The sequence below is a fragment of the Vulpes vulpes genome, chromosome 14 (genome assembly GCF_048418805.1).
Source record: "Vulpes vulpes isolate BD-2025 chromosome 14, VulVul3, whole genome shotgun sequence".
NCBI classification, from domain to species: domain Eukaryota; kingdom Metazoa; phylum Chordata; class Mammalia; order Carnivora; family Canidae; genus Vulpes; species Vulpes vulpes.
The window spans coordinates 139,551,840-139,576,535 of record NC_132793.1 but is presented as its reverse complement, the minus strand read 5'-3'; the positions used below and the strand labels follow the sequence as shown (position 1 = coordinate 139,576,535).

General features: G+C 61.3%; 1 protein-coding gene across 5 annotated transcripts in view; it reads right to left on the bottom strand.

Moving 5' to 3' along the window:
* Positions 1–13,773: 13,773 nt before the first annotated feature.
* The window catches only part of RNF212 (ring finger protein 212), a 30,053-nt gene continuing 19,130 nt past the window's right edge, over positions 13,774–24,696 (bottom strand). For 4 of the 5 annotated variants that reach the window (XM_072738037.1, XM_072738038.1, XM_072738039.1 and 1 more), the window contains exons 9-12: positions 23,469–23,532; positions 14,924–14,996; positions 14,111–14,256; positions 13,774–13,949 (exon numbers count right to left, since the gene is read on the bottom strand). In XM_072738037.1, the coding sequence (XP_072594138.1) occupies positions 13,912–13,949; positions 14,111–14,256; positions 14,924–14,996; positions 23,469–23,532 (321 nt within the window). In that variant the 3' untranslated portion in view covers positions 13,774–13,911. Of the gene's footprint in view, positions 13,950–14,110; positions 14,257–14,923; positions 14,997–16,374; positions 16,565–23,468; positions 23,533–24,696 lie in introns of those variants that run through there. The other variant, XM_072738040.1, reaches the window with a different exon arrangement.

Sequence of the window (24,696 nt, the reverse complement as noted above, 5' to 3'; positions counted from 1 at the left end):
CTGTGTGAGGACATGACCAGGGACGCGGTGCCCCGTGCCCCACCCTGCGGGCTCCCCGTCAGGGGCCCGGGAGCCCCCAGCTCGGAGGCCCAGGACACAGACACAGCTGCGTCCTCGGAGCGACCCTGGCCGCGCCGGGTTGGACGGGGACATCTGAGCGGCCACATGGGGAGGACGCTCCTGGCGACCTTGGTGGGGGTGCAGTGGGCGGGCCCCGCGTCTGCGCCGGGCGGCACCTCCCTGTGATGTGTTCCTCGTGGTGATAAGCCGGCCGCGAAGCCGGAGAACTTGAAAGGGCCGCTGGCGCTCGACACTCGGGGTGACACCCCCACGCCCCCAGAGGCCCGCACGCCTCCCAGCCACCCTGGCTTCAAAGGGGAGTCTCATCCCGCAGCTGTCCGGGGGGCGGGGCTCAGGCCAACGAGGATGGGGGTGCCTGGGTCGGGAGGGCCTGGCAGCAGATCAGAGCCCTGTCCTGGGGTCAGGCCAGGGGACCTGGGGCAGGAATGCAGGATGTGGGACACAGGACAGGAGTCCTGGACCCAGGACACAGGACACGGGGTGGGCCAGCTCAGCCTCGGGCTGGACTCAGCTGCCGGCCAGGCTGCCCCGCCTCTGGCACCCCGTCCGTGGGGCGTGTAGGGCCCGGAGCCGCTGCAGGGGCTGTGCGGCAAGCGCCCCCGGGGGACGCTGCCCAGGTCCCGGCACAGGGGGCGGCCTGTCGGGGAGCTGGGTCCCCCGGCCGGGCTGCGCACAGGGCAACAGACCCAGCCCACAGCTGGCACCAGTGTAAGGTGTGAGAACCCTCTGGGCATGTCCGGTGGGCAGGGGGCCGAGGCTGCGCACCCCATGGAAGGGCCGGCTGGGTGGACCCTGCTGACCTCACCGGGTGCCTCGCCCCACACGGCCACCCAGGCCCGGGGAGCTGGGGTCCCACGGCTCTCGGGGGGCCTGGGCTTGGTGTTTATTTTTGGGCATCGTGACGGCGTCTCTGAGGAAGTGTTGGCCCGGGGGCTGTTGCTCCCACCCAGGGTGGCGGCTGGGCGCCGACGGAGCCTGAGCCCTGGGCGACCCAGCACGAGCAGGGTGGCCGGCAGCAGCCCGCCGGGCTCTGGAGGCCTTGGCCGGTGGCACCGCCGGCAGGGCCAGTGGTGGCAGGAGCGGAGGAGCAGAGCTGGTCAGAGGGTCCAGGCCGTGCCCCAGCCCCCCATGCCTGGCCCCCAGGGCCCCGTGCCTTGGTGTCCCTGGGCATGAGGGATCTAGGGGTGCGGAGCCCATCCCAGCTGGGCTTGTCCTGCGGGGACGACCCAGGGCAGCCCCCCTGGGCCGCGGTCAGCCGCTGCCGATGGCTCTGGCCGCACAGACCCGCCGAGTCTGCTTCTGCGGGCGGCAGCTGCCCGCCTGTGGGTGGGAGCCCGCCCGGGACTGGCCTAGCCCCCGCCCGCCCTGCCTCCGCGCCCCCACCCCGGGAATCTCGGTCAGCCGGGCGTGGGTGGGCGGGTGCGGACTCGGGTAGGAAGCCAGCATCAGCTCTGGGCGGGCGAGGCGCGGGCTCTGGGGCCCCTGCACACGTGTCCCCTGGGGGTCCCGGGTCTGGCCGCGGCCCGCGGATCCCTGGGAGCTGCGTCCCCGCCGCCCAGCCGGGGCTTGGGGCTTGCCTGGCGGACACACGGCCTCTACCCACCTGGGGCGGGCTCCTGTGGCCCGGCCGAGGCCGCTCTCCTGGGCCAGGGGCGCAGCCCGGAGCCCGCTGACCCCCGCGCCCTCAGCGCCCTCATGGTCCCTGGGGGACGGAAGGGAGAAGCCCGTGAGGCGGTCTGAGGACCCTACCAGCCGCCCGCAGCCCTGCGGGGGAGTGAGCTGGCCTGGCGAGCGTCTCATGGGGAAGGAAGGCCCCCGGGGGGCCGGGGGCTCTGATGACTCAAGGGGGGGACCACGCTGGGGCCCATGTCTGTACCCCGCCGTGGCGGGGCGGGAACACGCAGCCGGTCCAGGGCAGGGCGGGAGCCCGAGGCTCCGCAGTGGCCACAGGTAAGGGGTGCTGGGCCCGGCTGCCCGCCCCCGGCAGCTGCACACCCCTCCCCCCGCTGCCCGTGCCGACAGCCGTGGGGCATCTGGCCCTGGGCCGGCAGGTGGTGACAGCTGCCAACAGCTGGCCGGAGGGGCGGGCGCCGGCCTTATCCTGGGGGCGGGTGCTGGGCGCCCGTGAGCTGCGCACTGAGGCCCCGGGAAGGCCCAGCGACGGTGCTCCCGAGGGCCCTCGCTGGGAGCACGGCAGCGAGGCAGGGGCGCGTCAGCCCCGGCCCGGCCGAGGACACGCCATCTGCCTGCTGGGGGGCCCACGGTCTGGGGGCTCCCCTAGGGGAGGGGCAGGGGCCGTGGAGCAGCAGAGGCGTGGACGGAGGCTGGGCGGAGGGCAGGCGCCCTTGCAGGCGTCCACCCCGAAGGGAAGAGGAGCAGGGGGCCTGGCGGGGAGGCCCGGTTCCGGCGCTGGCTCACCTCGGGGGTGGGCGTCGGGATAAGGGGTGGGGGCAGCGGGGCCTTCGCAGGCTGGACCTTCCTGGGAAACCACGAGCCTCCCTCGTGCCTGCAGATCGCTGCGATTGCCCCTGGATCTGTGCTGTCCCTGCGGCCCCCCAAGGGCCGCCGCCACACGGGGGACGGGCCACAGCTGCCCACTCCTGGCTAGGGCCCCCCTCTCGGCCATCCCTGGGGACCTGGTTGGGGCCTTTATCACCGAGAACTTGGTGGCCGCCTAGCTTTAGTGGGGACGGGGTGGACGAAGGGCAACGAGCTCGGCGGCCACGACCCTCCGCCCTCGCGGAGCCTCGTCTGTGAGCCCCCACGGCCCGGCCGGGCTCCCACCCTCTGGCGCGTGGGCAGGAAGGCGGCATCCTGGGGGCCCGGCCCGCCCACTCCGGGCCGCGGTGAAGGGAGCTGACCCCGCCTGGGCCCCGCGCACCCTGGGCAGCACCTCCCGCCGCGCTGGCCGCTCCCCAGCCCTGACTCAGCCCTGGGCACGGAGGGCCCGGCTCGGCGGGGGGGCGGGGTGGGCCGGGCTCGCGGGGGCCAATGCCTGTTCCTTCAGGCCTTTCCCTCTGCCTTTTCCAGTTTCTTCTCAGGGCCCTTCCGCACTGCTCCTTCCTGGAGCCCCTCCAGGACCACCGGCACCCGCTACCTGGGGCGGCCACAAGGCTCCTTTGACGGCGGTGGGGGGAGCTACAGCCACAGTGGGGCGGGGCCCGTGGGGGTGCGGGAACCCTGCCCCCGCTGCTGGCCGTCGCCAGGAGGCCGTGCCCGCTCCCCCGCCCGGAGCCCAGGGCCTCTGGCTCTTCTGGGAGAGGCACGGACGTGGCCGGGGCGTCTTCGGAGCATCCTGCTGGCCCTGCTGGCCTCGGGGGGCCTCGGAGCCCAAGTTGGTCGGCAGCCTGCAGCCGCAGGAGCCTGGGACGCGGCACAGCGCCTGCCTGACGCCGTCCCCTGCCCGTGTCCCCAGCTGTGGGCCCGCAGCCGCACACAGCCCCACTCGTCCACGCTTGGGGGTGAGGCAGCTCTCAGGCGCCAAGGGTTGGGGCGCGTGTGCCTCCTCCTACCCCTGTGACCCAGGAGGCCCAGCCACAGACAGACGGCAGGGCCTGGCAGGGTAGGGGTGGCGGCAGGCGTCCCAGGCCACGGGGGACCCGGGCTGGGGGTGGGGCCGTGGGCCGCGGCCGGGCGACAGGAAGCGTCCGCAAGGGGAAGGCGTGGGGAGGGCGCAGCCGAGACATCCTGGCCCGTGGCCCTGATGGGACGGTGGCCACTGAGCAGGACGGCGGCCAGCTGGGCTGGGACAGGCTCCCGGGCGCCCGGGCCTGTCGTGCCGACCGTGGGCCTCTGCTCACGGAGCCCCTGCAGGCGGGCGTGGAGCCTCAGCCACGCACACAGCACCGGGGGCCCCGCCAGGAGCGGCCCGGGAGGCACAATCCTCCCTTTGTTCCGCGGCTGCCGGGAGCCCGCGGCCAAGAGGAAACGGGGGAGCGGCCAGCAGCCCTCACCGCCGGCAGGCCCCGCTCCAGGGCCCGGGGACGCCAGGCTGCGCCCGCAGAGCTGCTGGGGCCACTGGGGGGGGGGAGCACGGGGGAGCCTGGGCCCTCCACCTCAGGTCAGGGCCCCCGCTCACGGCCCCCAGGGCACAGCCCCAGGTCACGGCCCAGTCACAGCCCCCCCCAGGTCACAGACCCTGGTCACGGCCCAGTCACAGCCCTGCCCAGGTCACAGCCCCAGGTCATGGCCCCGGTCACAATCCTCCCCAGGTCACGGTCCCGGTCACAGCCCCCCTTAGGTCATGGTCCCCGGTCACAGCCTCCCCCAGGTCACAGCCCCAGGCGCCCCCCCCACCCCCCCCCACCCCCCCCGTCACAGCCCCTCCCAGGTCACAGCCTATGGTCACAGCCCTCGGTCATGGTCATGGCACGGCCCAGGTCATGGCCCCCAGGTCTTGGCCCCCCCCAGGTCACAACCCCTGGTCACAGCTCCAGGTCACAGCCCCAGACATGGCCCCAAGTATGGCCCCTAGGTCACAGCCCTAGGTACAGCCCCCAGGTCACGACCCCTGCCAGGCACGGCCCCTGGTCATGGCCCCAGGTCACAGCCCCCAGGTCACAACCCCAAGCATGGTCCCTAGGTCACAGCCCTAGGTCACAGCTCCCAGGTCAAAGCCCCCCCCATCACCCCCCCAGGTCATGGCCCCAGGTCATGACCCCAAGCATGGCCCCTAGGTCACAGCCCTAGGTCACAGCGGGCCCCCGTCACAGCCCCAGGTCACGGCGCACCCCCTCCCCCACCTGGGCAACCCGCAGGCTCCTCTTCCTCCGCCCTCCTGTCCCTAGGCGCTGGTGGCCTGTCTGGCCGAGGGCGGGGAAGCACAGTCCCCTCAGATGTGAGCAGAGGGGCCTGCGTCTGTCCTGTGGCTTCCTCCCCGGCCCGCAGAGTGGGGTGATGGGGCCCCAAGGGGCCAAGCACCTGGCAGGTCCTCCCGGGGCAGTGTGTGCACCTGTCTCCGTGGGGGGTGGGGGCTCGAGACCCCTGCACCGCCTCCCCTGACCCCCCACCCCATGACCCTGCTGGGGCCTCACTCAGAGGCGGGCTGTCCCCGGGGATCTCGGCCAAGCGGGAGGGCGCCTGATGCCGACACGATGTTTCAGCCTTTGCGGGAGCCGGGGCTGAGGCGTGGAGGTGGCCCCGAAGCCCCTCTGTGGCGCGGGGATCCTTCCCATGTGCCCTGGGGAGCCGCCCCTGCCCAGCGTGGCCCCCTGACAGGCCAGAGTCCCCACCGAGGCTGCACAGCCCAGCAGCCAGGGCCGTACCCTGGGGACCCGAGCCCCCCTCCCCGGGCACAGCAGCCTGCAGGGCACCAGGCGGGAGCACCTGGGCAGACCCAGAGCCACGACGCCCCGTCAGGCCTTAGGGGTGGGGGCCTGTCCAGGGCGGGGTGGGGGCGGTCACCCGGCAGGGCCAGCCTGGATCCCTGCACCAGGGAGCGTCTCAGGGCAAGGGCAGGGAGCCTGAGCCCCGGGGCCTGGCCCCGCCCACATGTGCCTGGAGGGCCCTGCAGCTCCCCCCAAGCAGCCCCTTGGCCCAGGCGGAGGTGGTGGCCGCGGCGGGGGGCCGAGGGCCAAACGCGGCCCCAGAAGGTGCCCGGGCCAGCCTGGCCTCGCCCTGGCTCCCCAACCCCTGGTCCCCTCGACTTCCCACCAGCGTCCTGCTGGCGCAGGGAGCTCGCCCGGATGGTGGGGGACCCGGGGCGTGGGTCCTGGCCACCGCACCTCCTCCAGTCTCTGCATGGGGAGACTGTGGAGCTGCGGCCCCGAGTGTCCCCGGGACAGGGCTGAGCTGCCGGCCCCATGCCCCCACTGACCGCGGTCCCTGAGCCCAGGGCTTGTCCTGCGGGGCCAGGAAGGCGGGCGCTGCGCGCTCGGGACCGGGACCAGGGAGCCCGTCCTGCGCTGGGAGGAGCTGCCGCCCATGGAGCCTCCTAATGTCTGGCTCTGCTGTCTCCCCAGGGCCCAGCCAGGCAGGGCAGCCGGGGTCCCGCTGCTGGGGAGGGCCGGCACTTTCATGCATCAGGATAAATAACCAAGGGGCCCGGCTGGCTCCGTTGGAGCCTGGGACGCTGGATCCGGGGTTGTGCGTTCGAGCCCCATAGTGGGTGTAGACTACTTAAAAAAAAAAATCTTTATAAAAACACATTGCCTAGAAGATGTGTGCCACGGCGGCCGGGAGGGTGAGGGGGCAACAGCCACCAGGCAGCAGGACAGGCTGTCACCAGGGGTCGCCTGCAGTCACGGTGCTGGAGTGAGCCCCAGGCCCCTTGCGTCAGTGGTGAGACAGGGGCCCCACCCCGTCCCTCTGGCAGGACGTCCTCAGCTCAGGTGGGGAGCCTGATGGTCATCCACCTGCCCCAGCGCCCACCTGCAGGCGGCCCTTCCTGCTTTGAGGGCAGACTGGTCGTTCATGTCCTGGGGGTGGACGTCGCCTGGGCCCTGCCTCTGCAGCCTGGCCTTCTCTGCCTCAGGGACCCATGGACCAGCATGCCCTGCTCAGGGGTGCTCAGTCTGCAGCTGGGGTGCGTGGGAGCGGACGCCCCACCACAGCAGAGTGTTGGGGAAGCAGGCTGGGGCCCTCCTTCTGTGGGGCCAGGGTTCTGGAAGCGAGCGTTGGGGTGCACACCTGAGGGGGCAGGAACGGCTGGGGTCGGGGCAGACCTGAGTGTGGGCAGCGCCAGCCACGGAGAGGGCCCCCACCAGGCTGCTCGGTCCACAAACGTGTGGGAAGGACGCGGGGGCCCTGCCTCCTGGAAGCCCCCGGGCGGCCGAGCAGTGACGGTGGTGGTGCGAAGGTCACAGCGGTGGCAGCGCAGTTGTTCCAAGGACAGGCGGCTGCAGGTGTGCCCCACCTGGCGGCCGTGGCCCAGGGAAGGGGGCAGCAAGAAGCAGCTGGTGGCCCAGTCCCAGGCTCAGATGCACACAGCCCCAGTGGTCCAGGGTCACAGCCTTGAGGGAGCCCTTGGAGGAAGGGGCGTCTGCCAGAAGCCAAGTGCCCGTGGGCAGCTGGGGCGCCAGGACGGGGTCCGGGTGCCTCTCCGGGTCCGAGCCACAGCTTCCGGCTGGGCGGGCGTGAGGGGCTGCATCCGGGCCCCGGGCACACCTCGCTGGGGCCTCCGGGCAGCCGTGTGGCGGGGACCACCCGGCGGGCTGGGGGGCTGGCTGGGACAGTCCCTGGGCCAGGGCGCCGGCCTCACGCGCAGGGGCGTCGGGGTGTCTCCGTGCGGCGAGCAGGCAGGAGCGGCTCTGGGCTCACGTTACAGTTTCCACTGGAAAAACAGCCCCATTCTGAACATTGGCTCCAAGCTTTTAAAAATTGCAAATATATCCAGTTTCCAGACGAGCGCTCAGTGAGTGAACTTGGTTGTTTCTGCCGGGCGGGCCGAGGGTGGGCAGCTGGCCCAGCTGCAGCGACGGTGGGGCCGCGCGGGCCGGCGGACGGCCAGGAGGGCGGGCGGCCTGCGGCTCTGGGGGTGCCCCTGCTGGCTGGGCCGAGGGGCACGGGGCCTGGGCGCCTGATGGGCACAGGCCCAGGCCCAGACGCTGGAGCCGGAGACCGAGGCCCTGCAGCTGGTGCGGCGTCTCCACGATGTGCAGGGCCGGGCAGGCTGCGCCCCGGTGCCCCCTCCCACGTGCCTCCTAAATCCTGCGCTTGGGGGCCCCTGACCTGTAGCCAGACGTCCAGTCCGGATGAGGCCTTGCCTGCTGGAAGGCGGGGACCAGGTGCCGACCCAGGCTTCTGGGGCTTCGGGGTCACAAGCTTGCTCTGGGGCTCTGAGGGGCCGTCAGCCGCAGCTGCAGGTGTGTGTGGGGAGGGGCTGGGGGTGCGCCCACTAAGCGTGCGGTGTGCCCACGTGTATGTGAGTGACAGACCCTCCCACCCCACTTCCCTTAGAACAGCAGGAGACAGGGCCCCAGGGAGGACCAGGGGTGCCAGGCTCCCCCTGCCTGTTGGTCCCGGGCTGGGGTGGGTCGTGCTGGGCCCTGGCCCCTGTGTCCCCCGCCAGGCACCCCCAGCCTGGGGGAGAAGGCCCTGCAGGCCTCCCTCCGGCCGGTCTGTTTTCCTTGGAAAGCAAGGAGCATTCTTGGTGCAGAGCGGCCGACACACCAGAGCACCCAAGTGCCCACTGGCTACACCAGGACCCCGAATCCGGCCACGTTCCCAGCTCCACAGAAGGCTCTGATGCCAAAAATATCTGGAAACTCTTGCAAGGACCGGATTCAAGCTCTTTGCACTTGGAAGCCGGGCAGCCCAGAGCAGGACGGGGATGCAGGCAGCCTGGAGCCCAGGGCTGACCCGGCTGCCCGCGCCGCCTGCGGGAGGACACAGGACATCCCGGCTCCTGGGGAGGCCCTTCTGGGGCAGGGGCTGAGATGGCCTAGAAGGTGCTAGCCCATTTCACAGACGGAGCCAGAGGCCCTGGGGGAGCTGATGCTTCCTCCTTTTAAACCTGGTCCTGTCAAATGTCTCCCATGAGGGTGGCAATCCCTCAAAGGCATCCAGAAGCCCTGGTGACCACGGTTCCACCCTGGGGGTGGGGGTCCCCAGCACAGCCACACAGCAACCCCGGCCCAAGGTCCACCCTTGCGGGAGACATGACCCTTCTGGGTTTATGCCCCATAAGCGCCACTGAAGGAAATAAGCCCCAGTGGCCGGGAGGCCCCCTGTGCTCTGTCTGCGTTCACCAACTACCCGCCCCGGGTTTGGCTCTGAAAAGTCCTGAGGCAAATCGTTTTTCTGCCAAATTTCAGTCTAAGATGTAGAAAGGCAGAAACCAGAAGCTGTAAAAGTGAAAACAGAAAGAAAGGAGACTTTCCTGGGAGGAGAAAGGTCTGGAAGGAGCCTGGGAGCTGGCTGTCTGCCCACGGACGCAGGCTCCGGAGGGTCCTCGCCCAGGCTGTCCTGCTCACCCGTCAGGCACGAGCCCCTGAACCAGGACGGTCACCTAGGCCCCAGCCCCTCAACCAGGATGGCCACCCAGGCCCCAGCCCCTCAACCAGGATGGTCACCTGGGGCCCAGCCCCTGAACCAGGATGGTCACCCAGGCCCCAGGCCCTCAACCAGGATGGTCACCCAGGGTCGGGGGTGCATCCAGCCCCAGTGCTGCGCCCCCCTTGCCCCTCGTCCCTCCTCCCCTGCACACATGTGCACACGCACATGCATGTATGTACAAGCATCCCCAACCCCCCAGGGCTGGCACCACCCTGCTTCCAGGCCGCCCGGCATGTCTGCTAAGCAGGGGACAGCATCGGAGCGCGCTGTGGTCCTCACATCATGCAGCCTCTGTTGAAGGCAACTTTCCAGTGGTGTTTGTGCGGATTGTAAAATACGATTATTTCCTCGCGGGGAAAGTGAGGAACGCCCCTGCAGCCCTGCTCCCAGCCCAAGAGCCCGCCATTGCACCCGGGAGCTGCGGTCGCATCGGCAGCCGCCAGCCACTCCGCGCCCACCCTGAGCATGCTGGACCTGCAGCCGCCCTCTCCCCAGGTCTCTCTTCGAAGGACAGAAGCAGTCGCACGCAGACTCCTGAGCACTCTGTGACAGTTGGAAATTTAAAAGCAAAAGTCCTGAGGCACCTGCAGGGATCAGTTAGGCTTCCAACTCTTGGTTTTGGCTTGGGCCATGATCACCTGGGTGGTGGGATCAAGCGTCGGGCTTCGTGCTCAGCGGGGCATCTGCTAGAAGTTCTCCCTCACCCTGCTCGCTCTTGCTCTCTCTCTCGCTCTCTCTCAAATAAATTTTAATAAAACAAATAAAGGCAGAAGTCCTGTGCCTTGAGGAGCTCAGGGCATCCTGGATCGGGGCCCACGGGGGCCGCAGAGGGCTGGGAACTGGCAGGACGACAGGCCCAGGGTACGTCAATGAGGCAGGTTGTGCACCCCTTTGGGGGGCCTGACATGGATGGATTTGTATGGACACGAGCTGATTCTGACTCTCCTAGAGCGTCTACACGGAAGTGCCACGATGTCCCCCAGCGAGAACGTCCCTGTGTGTCAGCTACGCACCTGGAAGCCCACTGAAGGGAGAGGGGACAACGTGCAGGCCGTCCTCACACGCCCCTGCACACATTTGTAAACACTGTGCTAAACAAAGACATGTCACCAGGGAGCTGGGCTCACGGCTCGTGTGCGTGCCCTGGAAGGACGCGGGTGGGTCACCGCCTGGAGCACCTGCTTTGGCCACCAGGAAGCATCGGAGGCCGGATGAGGATCACTCGGCCTGAACACCGACACGTGTGCCCAGAACATGCCGACGGCGGTGCTCAGGGAAGAACGCGGCGCGGGAGCACACGCGGAGCACACGCGGAGCACACGCGGCCCGCGTGCTGATGTGGAAGGTGAAGTGAGGGCTGGGCTCCGCCTGGGGAGCCTGAGGACGCCTCCGGGTGCACAGCCTGGCCCCCGGCATCCGAGTACCTGTCTTGCGGGATGGCCCCCCTCGGCCGTGGGGTAGCGCGTGCTTCCTGGGACGCAGAGTTTGTGGCCGTGCAGGCGTCTGCAGGGTGGCTGTCCCGCTCGGGGCTGTCCCTCTCCCCCATGCGGGAGGGCACCCGCCTGCGCCGGGTCAGCCACGTTCCAGCTAGAGGACCTCCAGGGTCCGGGGGTCTGAGAGGGGGTGCACGCGGGCATCAGGGACGCCCGCCCCCTCCCAGCACGCGTCTCCGCAGCGCTCAGCGGTGCAACACAAACTTGGGGCAGACTTGGACTTACCACCTAAGAATTTTAGGAATTTCCTCCCGTCTGCAAAGAAAACTCGTTCCAAACCTCCCTCCCTGTCACAACCGTGGGGGCGTGAAGGACCTCCGTGCCCTGGGGGTAGGCTCTGCCCTCCTGCCCGCACAGCCTGCCTCCCACGCCCCCCGCGGGGCACGGGCTTCCTCGGTGCTGGCCCCCTGGCCGGCCCCTTCCCTGCTGTCCTCCCGCTTCCTGCCGGGCCGGGGGCTTTCCACATATTCTTCAGATAAAGCTCGGCCAGCGGGTAGGAGGCCACGCAGGGCGGCCCCCGCTTCCCAGTGGGGAAATAGTGCTGGCTGGACACCCTCCTTCGCTCTGGAAAAACACATCCAGCAATTGTAAGTTAATATCCAATTTGAGACTTCATCCATGGAAATTTTATGGCTAAAAACAAAGGTTCTGACAGGCGGCCTCTGCTTTGCCTTAGAGACAGCTGAAGCCCGGGAGGAGGACCGGCTGCGCCCTTCCAAGCCCGGGGCTCCTGCAGGCCGCGGGCTCCTCCTGCTGAGAAGTGCCTGAAGCACCTCGGAGGGCAGTGGGGACAAGGGTCGAGGGCCTGTGGGGACTCGGAAGCCCAGGGCAGGGACTCGCTTTTACCCACGGAGAAGAGCGGCTGCAATGCTTATCCTAGAAATGGAAGCACAAGACTAGTTCCGTCCAGGGCAGTGGGGAGCAGGTGCGTCCCGTCAGCCGCCTGTCCTCTCTGGAGATTTGACTTTAGACCCACGGAAATAAGGAAATACGTTCAGCCATTATAAAGAGAATTAGGTTGAAAGCACCTGTGCCTGCTGGAGGGGCGCCCACCGTGGGGGGACATCCCCTGGAGGGTCTCCTGGGGGCTCCGCACACCCCTGCCCTCTGAGCGCCCAGGCTCGCCGGGGTCCCAGGCCAAGGCCCCTCTGCACTGGGCCTCTGCGTGTCCTTTCCCAGCCCCGGGCCCGAGGTGTCCCTCCCTCAACCGGAGCACCCGGGGGGGGGGGGGGGGGGGCGGGCAGAGGCCCACCGCGCTCCCGGAGGCTCTGCTCATCCAGCCGCGAGCACGTCTCCCATGAGTGCAGCCAGTTGGGAGCCGCTCCTGGGAGCCCCGTTCTACCCAAACCAACAGGCACAGCTCTGGATGAGACAGTCTGCTGGGTGCTGGGCTGGCACAGCATAGACAGATCTGGAGGGTGTGGGGGGCACTGGGGGGACTGGAGGTGGGGGAGAGGGACAGGGGAGGGAGACAGGGGAGGGCAGGTGAGAGTGGGGTGGGGGTGGGGACAACCCCCCTGAGCCATTTCCCGGCACGTGCTGGCTGCCGTGAGGACCCCCCCGCCCCCCCACGCTCAATGTTGGGGGCTTGAACAATTGTAATTAAATGTAAATTAAAACAAATGTAATTAAAACAAGACGAGAAAGAGTAGAAACTGTGGAGTTTCTCGCTGTCAGGAGTCCACACGGCTAGGCGCCCGGAGCACCACCGGAGAGTGTCACATGGGGGGGGCGGGGGCTCAGCATCATACTGACCAGCCCACCTGCAGGGCCTGGCGTGGAGCCCCGAGGGACCGAGGGTCCGAGGGACCCGAGGAGCCTCCCGCTCCTGCAGGCGTCAGAGCTCTAGCTGCGGATGCACCTGCGGCCGCTCTGGACTCCCCAACTGCGAGTCTCTGGGGATCACCCGCCCCGTGGCACCTTCCAGGGCACCCGCAGTCCTGGAGGACCTGCGCCCCCGCCCACGGCAGGGCCACCCTGGCCTCGCGGTCTAACCCCTCATCCCCTTATCTCTGTGGTTTCCTCCAAGTGCCCGGAGCTTTCCACAGCCGCCCCGGCCGTCCCCAGGCTGCCAGGCGAGGCCGAGCTGAGGGACGTTCTGCGCGGATGCGAGGCTGGTCAGCAGGCCCCAGCCTCGTCCACGGTGCTCCCGCTCAGGCGTAGCCTTGCCCTTCCGACAAAACCTACTTTAAGAGCAGCCGATTGCGGGAACGCCTGGGGGCCCAGGGCTGGAGCATCGGCCTCCGGCTCAGGGCGTGACCCGGGGCCGGGGATCGAGTCCCGTGTCGGGCTCTCCCTAGTCTCTGGCTCTCTCTCATGAACAAATAAACTCTTAGGACGGCCCAAGCTGGAGCAGACCGGCCCCAGCACACGCCCCTGAGCCCCGCTGGCCCAACGGAAGCTCAAGTGTGAGAAGCAACAGAAGTAGAGACACAAACTGCTCAAACCGGAACCAAAGTTTGCGTGTGAGCAGCGAGGGAGCTGTGGAGGGGCAGGCGGTCTGCCGAGCGGGCAGGCGGGCGCCCTGGGGTGCAGGTTCTGGGTGCAGGTCAAGCCCATGCTCTCAGGCCAGCCGCCCGAGGGCAGAGCCGGACCAGCGCCTGGGGCTGGAGGGCGGCCTGCGCTTCCTGGCGCGTGCCGGGACCGGGGATTCTGTAACATGGAAACTTCTGGAAACGGAACCAACTCAGCAGCAGCGCCCCGTGGCGCCCTGTGAGATTTCCGACGCCAGGGGCAAGATGCACCTGCGGGGCAGACATGGATGCACCAGTGCGCCCCACGGCCGGGCCGGAACAGGGACAGTGGGAGCCTCAGTCCCTGCGGGGAGAAGGGCCCGTTGGCTCCCTGCCCCGCTGCACACCCACCCAAACCGCAAGCTTCACCCTGAGAGAACACAGACCAGGGCTCCCCACCAGCATATGTAGCTGCCACCTAAAGGGCCACGATTAGCCCTGGAAGCATCGTAGGAACCCGTGTGGTCCTGACCAGCTGCCCTCCCCCGCGGAGCCGGAGGACTTGTTCCTGCGCGGGTGCCTGCGTGCAGGTGCAGGTGCAGGCCGTGGGGCCCCACCCGGCAGGCCCCTCCAGCCGGGTCTCCCGTGGCCAGCCAGCATGGGCCTTCAGTTTGCTTCAACACCAGCGTCTTAAGGAAGTTTGAAGGTAATCAAAAAAGCAAAGTTGCAAACATCACGTATGTGCTGCCCCAGATAGTTGGAAAAATACTTTATTCAATGGTATTACTTTATTCCACGAGAAAGAACAGATGACGACTTATGCCGCGTAAAGTATGGCTGGCGGCGAGGGAGCCCCGGGTGGACGGACGGGACGGAGGGCAGGACCTCGTTTACCTTCCGTGCGCGGCTCCCCTGAGGCCAGCAGACCCTGTGGGACAGGGACAGCGTGATCCGAAGCGAACGCCCATGAGCGCCACGCACCTAAGCTCAGCAGCACAGCTCTCTACTCCCCCCACACGGACTCCCACGCACACTCCACACACGCTTTCCCAAAAGAAGCATTTACGTGTCAAAGCAGAGCACACTTGCCTACATGCTGCCTCTGCAGCAGCGCTGAGATGCTGATGGGCGGCCTGGGGGCCAGCACCCGGGAGCCCGCCAGGCTGGGCGAGTCCTCTACTCCCGCTGGGCCCGGGGCCTGGGGCGTCCTGCAGGGGACCTGCAGTGCTGGGATCCTAGGAGCCAATCCAACAGACACACATGGTCCTCGCCCCTGCAAGCGGGTCTGCGCCCAGCACTGGCCCTCCTCTGGGCTGATGTGCCCCGGCGGGGAGGGCCGGTCCCCCGGGCAGCAGGTCCCAGGCATGGCCCTGGGCAGGCTGGGGGCACACAGGGCGGGGTTCCAACACGCAGCAGAGAAGACGAAGCCCCAGGGTGAAGACGGAGTCGGGGGCTGTGGTGTGTTCAGGGCTGGTGCTTGGCGGCCAGGCCAGCCCCACGTGCGTCTGCAGACAGAGCTGCAGCGGGACAGCTGTGGCCACGTGCCTACTTACCTTCCAGGGCCATGTCTACACCAGGCAGAACTGAGAACATTACCACCCGCCCTTCTACAGACATGTTTGCCGACCTGGGTCTGTTCCTGGGACGAGATACCGTGCGGCCATGAAATGGCTCCTTTGGAGTGACAAGGTAACTCCTTGGTGACAAGGTAACTGCCTAAGTTACATTTTAGCTTCAAAAAAGCACAGCGTACAGTGGTCTAACAATATACTCCTACTCAGGACACGCGCAAACGGGTTTAAGAGGAGCCCATGGAGGGCTGAGCACAGCATCTGCAGGGAGTCGGGCGGTGAGCACGCCCACATCTCTGCTGGGGCATCCGCGGTGCTGGCGGGATGTTACCTGAGAGCCTGGGACCCGCTGCTGAGACTGGGCGTCAGGCCGGGGAGCTGAGGGCCGCCGTGGGAGACGCTGCCTGCGTGCACAGGGTTAGAGGTGAGACAGGGCGGTGTGTCCCCCACAACCCCAGAGACCGCCCTCCATGCCTCCCAGGTGGGGGGAGAACAGGGGGTGCCCAGTGCTTTGTCCCCGCGCTGCAGCTGCTCCGGGGATGTGCACCGGGGGCCCCGCAGAGCCTCGGCCTGACACCGCGCTCCGGGCTCCACAGACGCTTGGAGACGTGCGCCCGGCCCCTCACTGTCGGTCTTGGCTCCTGTTACTAGAAACCACTGGAGGGAAAGAGCTGCTAGAAGCTTCCAGCTCTGGTGAGCCCTTGCGGCCAGCACTAGCTCGTCTCCACCCACACTGCAAGGTATCCACACTCCTGAATTTCTGCTGACATCCTTCACGCTAATGAGAAGCTTCCTCTAGAGACGTAAATAGCCCCCGGCGTGCGTTAGTCATAGCAGAGAGCAAATCTCAAGGCTGCTCTTGTTTAACACCCGAACTCTGCATCCAGATTTGGAGAATTTTAACAGGAGAATGGCAGGGAAAGAAAGGACAGCATTTCGGGTGTCCATGTTCCTTCCGCAGTTGAAGGACTTGGGTCAGAGAGGGCAGGGCCCCTCCCAGGGCTGCATGGCGCCCACAGGCCAACGGGGATCGTCTGTCCAGCCGTGGGCAGCGCGCGCCGCGGGAGGACTCCGCTGCCGGCAGCACTGCGGCAGCCCGAGTCCGCAGGTGACCCTCCGAAGCTCTGCAGACATACTGAGAATCCGGGAGACAAAGCGTCTCCTGTGTTTTATTCTCGGCATTTTGTGACCGTTTGACACCATGGGGCCTTGCCTGCCCTGGAGGACCCCCCCTCCCAAGGCGAGCTGACTCCCAGACAGCACAGGTGTGTCTGTCAGCCCACCTGTGACGTGAAACCTGAGCCCTGAGCCTGTGCTCCGGATCACCTCCCTACCCTGCGGCATCTACACGCGGCCAGCGTCACACAAGACAGCCCCTACCCCTGCCCTGCAAACTGCTCTTACGACCCCAACTAGCCAACCCCAAATCTGGCCACCCTGCTCCCACCCCACCATGGGCACGGTGCGCCTGCCTGCCGCTTCCAGGAGACTGTGAGCACAGTGTCATCTGCACGGCGGCCCCTCCTGCTCCGCCGGCCACACAGCCGACGACGCCAAGCCCAGTACGTCCCAACATGGGGCAGGACCACAAACAGTAATGCTGGCTTTCGTGCTCAACCCCTTACAGCCGACAGAGGCCGGGTCTTATTTACTCTTTACAGCAATTTGTGGAGAGAACGGTCACCAACAGAGATGAGGAAGCAGAGGCCCCCAGAGGTCAACTCACAGGGGCCGCTCAGGTGGAGCCCCCTGAACCCAGCATGGTGCCCCTCCCCCCAGCACATGAGAACCCGGTGACACGGCAGGGTCTGCGGAGCAGAAGACCGTTCCCAGCCACGCAGGAACTCAAGAGCACAGCAGGACCCAGCACGCGGGTACTCAGCTGTCCCCCTCCTTCCGCCCCCACTGAAAACATGTGGTCAGGCTGATGTTCCACGATCGCAAGACGCCAGCAAGTCAAGGCCTGTAATTCCTGTTTAGGAAAGCAATACTATTAAATGCACTTTACAAAGATTTCTGCTGAGAAACGAAAAACCTTTGTTGTTTGGGGTGGGTGGGTGGAAGTTTCATTATCCAGAATATGGAAAAACTCATCCCCCTGTGATGCCAGACGGACAAGAGCACTTCTGGATGGGGCAAGGTGCCCCAAAAGCAGGTGATGTAGTGTGGCTGTGGCAGGAGAGGAGCCTGGGCCCGGTGGAGAGATGCCAGCACCCACGGCTCATTTACCTCCTAGAGGATCTGTCTCCAAATACAGTCCTGGGGGTGGGGGTGGGGTTAGGGCTTTGATATATCAATTTTGAGGGGATAAGAAGCAATTTGTGTAAAATGATACATTGAATATATTTAATGCAAAAAAAAAAAAAGACAGCAAAGGAGATACAGATGAAAAACAAATAGCAAATAACAAATAGCAAAATGGCAGATATATATCCCCAGATGCTGATAACCGTATTTGCCATCAACGGACCAAACACGCCAGTGAAAAGGCAGACAGTAGAAGAATGGACCAGGCAAGAAGAAAAGCAACATCTAATACTGTCTGCAAGGGGCATGCTTTGGATTCAAACACGGTTGAAAATTAAAAAGAATGGGAGGGATCCCTGGGTGGCGCAGTGGTTTGGCGCCTGCCTTTGGCCCAGGGCGCGATCCTGGAGACCCAGGATCGAATCCCACGTCGGGCTCCCAGTGCATGGAGCCTGCTTCTCCCTCTCCCTCTGCCTATATCTCTGCTGCTCTCTCTCTCTCTCTGTGTGACTATCATAAATAAATAAAAATTAAAAAAAAAAAAAAGAAAATTAAAAAGAATGGGAAAAGCTATACCCTGAGGACTGTAACTAACCTGAAAGCTAAATGAAGAGAATTCCACCATCAAAGACAATTACTGAGGCATAAGTTGATCAATAAAAGACAGACCTATACATGGAGAACCACAGAAGATCCCCCAGATAAATCAGAAATCTAGCAAGTGGAGAGACAGGCACGCCATGCCAATGGATTCAGACTCAAAGCTGTTAAGACAGCAGTTCTCCCCCAAAGTGATGTGCAGAAGCAACATGATTCCTATCAAAATCTCAGCAAGCTTATTTGGTAGAATTTGACAAATGGATCTTAAGATTTATGTAAAAATGTAAAGGACCTAGAATGGCCAAAATCATTTTGGTAAAGCCAGAGGACCTACACTGATTTCAAAAATTTGCAGTAAAGCCAAAAATAATCAGGAAGATGGTTTTTTAAAAAAATTTTAATCTCGGGATCCCTGGGTAGCGCAGTGGGTTGGCGCCTGCCTTTGGACCCGGGCGTGATCCTGGAGACCCAGGATCGAATCCCATATCGGGCTCCCGGTGCATGGAGCCTGCCTCTCTTTCTCTGTGACTATCATAAATAAATAAATTAAAAAAAATTTTTTTAATCTCTACGCCCAACGTGGGGCTCAAACAACCCCGAGATCAAGAGTTGCCTGCTCCACCTGCTGGGCCACCACCGCCCCTAGGAAGATGGTATTTTGATGAGTGGAAAAGAATACAAAGTCCAGAAGAAACATGTGGCAGTTATGGCCACTTGATTAGCCTCAGTTTCGGGCTGTATCATATGCATGATTACAGCAGACTCTTGTACAAGAATCTTGCATCCTGTAACCTCAGCAACCTTGATTCCTACTAGTAGTCTTAAAGACCCCTTAGGATTTTCTGCTCCAAGGGCACTGTCTATGATAAGGACACTACATGCATTCTCTCCCGCCCGACGGGACTTTCACTTCCTTCTCTGGCCACCCTGCCCTGGCCGGGGTCCCCAGGGGATGCTGGACAGGAGAGGAGCCGTGGACTGTGGGCACCGCACCCCTGCGCCTGGTCTCAGGGGACAGCATGCTCCCTCTCGACAGTACCCTGCTGGCTGTGGGTTTCCTGCAGATGCTCTTTACCCGGCAAGCAAGATGCCATCTTTATTACATGTTTCTTGAGAGTTTCTACCATGGATGATTACAGAATTTTGTCAAATTGTCTGCTGAAAAGATCTAATGTTTTTTACATCTTTTATTTCTACTAACATAGTTAATTGGTCTTTATTTTTTTTTTAATTTTTTTAAATTTATCTATGATAGTCACACACAGAGAGAGAGAGAGAGGCAGAGACACAGGCAGAGGGAGAAGCAGGTTCCATGCACCGGGAGCCTGACGTGGGATTCGATCCCGGGTCTCCAGAATCGCGCCCTGGACCAAAGGCAGGCGCCAAACCGCTGCGCCAGCCAGGGATCCCTTAATTGGTCTTTAGATGTCAAAGAACTTTGAGTTACCAGGATAAACCCCACTTGGTGATGGTTTATGTATTCTTTATGTATTCTTCTTTATGTATTCATTATGTATTCTTCTATGTTGCTAGATCTGATTGCCTCATATATTTTAAAAGAATTTTGCATTCAAATTCATAAGGAATGTTGCTCCATTTTCTTTTGTCTTTGGCTTTAAGACATTGCTGTTCTCATAAAATTAACTGGAAAGCATTCAATCCTCTCCTATTTTCTGGAAGAGTTCATACAGGATTACTATTACTTCATTATATGTTTCATAAAATTCACCCATGAAGCTATTGGGAAATGGGCTTTTGTGGAAAGTTATCAAAATTACTAATTCAACTTCTCTGCTTGATAGAGCTCTATCCAGATTTACTGTTTCTTCTCAAGGTGGTTTTGATGATGTCTTTTTAAGATTGTATCCATTTCATGTAAGTAATCTACTTTGTTGGCATGAAATTGTTCATAACATTTTCCTGTAATTCTTTTGATATCTGTAGGGTATGTAGTGATGTCCCTGCTTTCATTCCTGATACTGGTAATTTGTGCTTTCTTGGTCACTCTAGGTAAAAGTTTATCAATTTTGCTAATCTTTTCAAAGGACAAATTTTAGGTTCCACTGAGTTTTCTATTGCATACACTTCTAATTTATTTAGTTGTAGCTTCTTAAGATTAACTCACTGGCTTTAAGGTGAATCCCTGGGTGGCTCAGCAGTTTAGCGCCTGCCTTTGGTCCAGAGTGTGGTCCTGGGGTCTGGGATTGAGTCCTGCGTCAGGCTCCTGGCACGGAGCCTGCTTCTCTCTGCCTCTGTCTTTGCCTCTCTCTCTCTATGTCTATCATGAATAAGTAAATAAAATCTTTAAAAAAAAGTATTAACTCACTGGCTTTAGATCTTTCTAACCTAAGTACCTAAAGCTATACATTTCCCTCTAAGCATTGCATTACCTGCATCTTATAAATTCTGGTATGTTGTACTTCCATTAATTTCGTTTTCTGATGTTGCTGGTGACTTTTTTCCTTGATCCATTCAAAGTCTGTTATAATTGTATTGTTTAATTTCTAAATATTGTTTTTTTCTAACTTGTTTATTCCTAATGTAATTCTATGGTCACCTGAAAATACACTTTGTGTGATTATAATCTCTTTAAATGTGTCAGGATTTGCCGTATGTCCCTGTATGTGGTCTGTTCCACAGAGTTCCACTTGCAATGGAAAGGAATGTGTATGGTGCTATTGCCGGGTGGGGTCCACATCTTTCAGGTAAGTCAGTGGGGTTAGCAGGTTACTCAGGTTATTGGAGTGGGATAGGAAATATCCAAATCACAATTGTTGAATTAACCATTTCCCCTCTTAATTTTGTCAGTTTTGACCTCATGTATTTTGGGTCTTTCATTCTTGGTGTGTCAATAGTAATCATTATGTTTTCCTGGTATATTGGTCCTTTTACCATGAAAACGCCCATCTCCAATATTTATCTTAAAACTGATTTTGCCTGTGAAAATTGTCTCTCTAGCTCTGTACAGTTGTTTACTTGGTAGAGGTTTTCCTGTAATTTTCCTATGTGTATCTTCGAGTCTAACGTGTGCTTCTTGCAGACAGCATCCAGCTGGGGCGAGCTCCTGCCCCAGTCTGCCAATCCCTGCTCTTCTGCTGGGAGGTGTTTAGTGTGTTTACATGTGATCTTATCTCCAACTGGTTAGATCTGTGTGGGCTACATCTCTGCTTATTTCCTCTCACGTCTTCCATTGTGTAGCTTTCTATCAACCTGAGAAGAGTATGGAGATCTCTAAAACTGAACCGTCCATTTCTTCTTTCCATCTTGTCAGCTTTTGCTTCACTAACGCACTCTGTGGTTGTATACACATTATAATAGTGTCTTCCTGATACAGCGACCCTGTGTCACTGAGATGGTCCTCCTCTTCTCCAGAAACATCCTTCGTCCAAAACGGTCTTGTCCAATATTCACACCACCGCTCTAGCTGGTCTGGTCACGTCTGCGTGCTGTGGTTTCCACCCTGCACCGTGAGTTCACTTGTGCTACAGATGGTGTGTGGCTGCATCTTTCTCATCCAGTCTGACAACCCTGCCTTCAAGACGGGGGTCTGGTCCCTTTCACACTGAAGAGAAGCCCTGACATAATTGGATTTACACCTATTTTGCTCTTTATCTATAGGCCTCATGTGCCCTTTTTCCTTCTGGTCTGCCTTCACTGCCTTCTGTGGTAAGCAACTGCTTTTAATATTTTAATTCCTCTTTATTTTAGAACTACTTTCGGAGTCACGGTCGTGCTTACTGTAAACAAGTCTACTTCTAGCTAACATGGACTTAGTTCTGCAGGGGTATGTCCCCCCTGCTCCAGTATGGCCCCATTCCCCCCGCCTCTGTGCACACCGCCCTATGGGTTACATCTGTTTATGACTCCAGCGAGGGTTATGCTTGCTGCTTCCACAATTTCGTGTTTTGTAAAGTAAGAGAAAGAGACCCCATCCCCTCTGATGCATCAGGTACTTTCAGTGTGTGTCTTCAGCTCAATGCCTTGTTAGATTTCTTGTAGGGCCGATCTGCTAGCAACAATTATGTTCTTGCTACTTTGTGATGTGTTTGTCTTAACCTTTGAAGGAGAATTCTACTAGATACAGCTGGTTGGCCCAGGCTTGGTGGGGGGGGGGGGGGGGGGAGGGTATCATTTAGGCTCCTTTAGAATTTAAGGTCCATAATCCTTAACACTCTTGAAGAGAGAAAAGACAGGGAAGGTGAACGAGACACAAGTGGCTGCACGGCAAGATGCAGGGTGTCCTTGCAGGGGACTCTGGGCCTGAGAGCAGATGAGGTTGCTCAGTGGCTGAGGGGCAGAGCAATGCTGATGCCAAGCTGCCCCCAGGAGGTGCCGGTGTTGCAAGCACCCCAGTCCTTTGAGGGAGGCTGGGGCGCCTGTCGGCGACATGCTCTCAGTGGCTCGGGGATACGCTGACCATAAAGGGTAGGGTGCAAAGCTGGCAAAATGATCACAGCTGGAGAATCCAGGTGAGGGGAAAACGGGAGTTTTTTTATGTTCTTACTATTTTTCAGTGTGTCATTCTGAAGTATTTTCAGAAGAGATTATAAAAATACAAAGTTGAGATACTCATCTTACAATATATCTCAAAAAATACTCCAAAGACCTTGGAAAAAGATAAATATTGAAAACTAGAAGAAATGGCATGGGTATGGAAAAAACCTGTCCAAACACAGAAATCTATGAAGCAAACAAGGGCATAACCACAGATTTGACACATAAAAATGTTAAGCATCTAATGTTTAAAAAAAAATCAAACACAAAATTAAACAGCAAATCAAGATCCTTCATCCTGAGGATCTTATGTATGTGAAGGAAAAAGGGAAAAAAATAGATAAGTCATGGGAAAAAAAAAAGTGCTAAAATGAGGGCACTCAGGCTCAGTCACAGTACAAGGACCAGCCCTTTCCAGAGTGGCAAAGGGGACAGGACGCACACAGGGCAGCCGTCCCATCACCTCTCAATTCTGCTGGATACATCTGGAAAGCACCAAGGGGGTCCCCATATTCCGTTATGGAAATGTGTTCCAGGAGAGGATCCAGGGAAGACCAGCGTCTCCCCTGCAGGCACCCTGCACACAGTGCAGATGGCAAGGGGCAAGCGCAGGGGTGGGAAGGGCCGAGGGCACAGCCAAGCTGCGCAGCCAGGCCACAGGAGTGGGATAGGTGTCCACCTGGAGGGGAAGACCAGGGGTGTGGGAAGCTCCATGCACACGCTGCTGGTCTCCACAGTGCAGGCCCCACGGCTGCAGGGAAGGTGACAGCCAGTGTGCAGTGGGACCAGGGCATGTGTGGACAGCTTGCCGGCCTCCCACCTGCATGGGTGCAGGGGTGCTGGGCCCACAGGACGCTCCCAACAAAGGTGAGCGGGGAGCCAGAGCCAGCGTCTGCAAGGAACAGCACCCCAGCACCATGGAAATGGCATTGACAGGACTCTGGGAGGGACTGGAGGGGGTGTCATGCGTCCTCACCAGGGTGTGGCAGGGAGGTCCATGCAGGGCAAGAAACTGGCTAGAGCAAGAAACTCCGTACACAGGGTGGAACTGCCTCCAGGCTGGCACAACAGGCCCATGGTGGTCAGGAGGTGAACGCCCACGCGGGGGTCCTCCTGGCCAGCAGGACCACCACCACGGTGGCAACGGCTGAGCCCCGTGGGAAGGGCCACCAGAGTCTCCCCCAGGGCAGGTGCTATGGAGCCCCCGGCCCCTGAGATGCGACTTTAGTCAGACGTCCGACTCTGATGCAGCTGCTAAAGACCCTGCGCCAGAAGCAGAGGCGGTGCAAAGGGCAGAGATGCTGGGCCCCATGCCTGGCCGCTAACCAGCAGTGCCCCCCCAGGCCTGAGTTCATGGGTGCGGTGAGGAGGGCCAAGGCCGGGGGAAGAGGCCTGGCTTCCGAAACCAAGCAGCCCCCCGATGGCTCCCGGGAGCATCCCTGCTGCGGACAACCGCCCCCACAGGAGCACCTCCCATCTGTGCCCCATGGGCCACACCCTCGCCGAGGGGCACCGACACGAGGACCTCCACTTACCCATGCGTCCGTGTTGGGGTGGGCTGATCAGGGAAATTCTGGCCGGCCCAGCTGCTACCTCGGGCTAAGTGCGTAAACGGAGACAGGTCAGGGCGCCTGGGTGCTGCCGTGAGTCCAGTGCGCCACTCTTGGTTTCAGCTTAGGTGGCGACCTCAGGGTAGCGGGATGGAGCCACGCAGAGTCAGCCTGGGGTCCTCTCCCTCTGCCCCCGCCCCGCTTGCTCTCAAATAAATACAATCTCAAAAAAACACCAAGCCAGTTTCTGATGCTGCCACCTCTGAGCAAGACTCTCCTCGCAATGCGCTTAGTCCCGTCGGTGGCCAAATTCCTGGGCGCCCGGACCGCAGACCCCAAGGGCAGGGCACTCGCGGCTCCTCCCCACGCTCAGAGGCCTCTGCCCAGTACCCTCAAGAATGTCAGAAGGCAGAAAACGTCATGTCCTTACTGACGTCATACATTTTACCTTTTTTTTTTTTTAAGATTTTATTTATTTATTCATGAGAGACATAGAGACACAGGCAGAGGGAGAAGCAGGCTCCATGCAGGGAGCCCAATGTGGGACTTGATCCCAGGTCTCCAGGATCACGCCCTGGGCTGTAGGCGGCGCTAAACTGTTGAGCCACCGGGGCTGCCCTACATTTTACTTTTTAAGGGTTTTATTCAAGAGCGAGCATGCACACGCAGGAGAAGGGACAGAGGGGGAGAGAGAATCTCAAGCAGACTCGCTCCGCCCAGTGTGGGGCTTGATCTCATGCCCCTGAGACCACCAAGAGTCAGACACTTAACCAACCGAGCCATCCAGGCACTCTTGACATCATAAATTTTAAGATTCTGACTAAATCCTCATTTTGCGCATGTAACGTTGTCACCTGAAATGCAGACACTGAGGGGGCGAGGCGTTCTCAGCCTCACAGGGCCCTGCCCCCGGCCATGCACCTGTCACGCCCCCAGGGACGGTCCCTCTCCCCGCCTCCCGGGTGTGGACCTAGTGATGGGGGCACCCTCCTCCTATCAGAGGTGCTGCCCGCACCCAGGCCAAATGCTGTTTGCGGCTGCCCAGGCTTCCCCCCGGGGCCCCTCCAACGCCCGGCCCCTGCCGGTCTCTAGACTGGCCACCGCCCGCAGGCCCACATGGTGGCCTGCCTTCCCAGCTCCTACCCGAGGCGACCCACCTCCGTGGTTCTTTATCGCATCGCCCCGCAGACTCCCCTGGTGGCCCTGCTCTGCG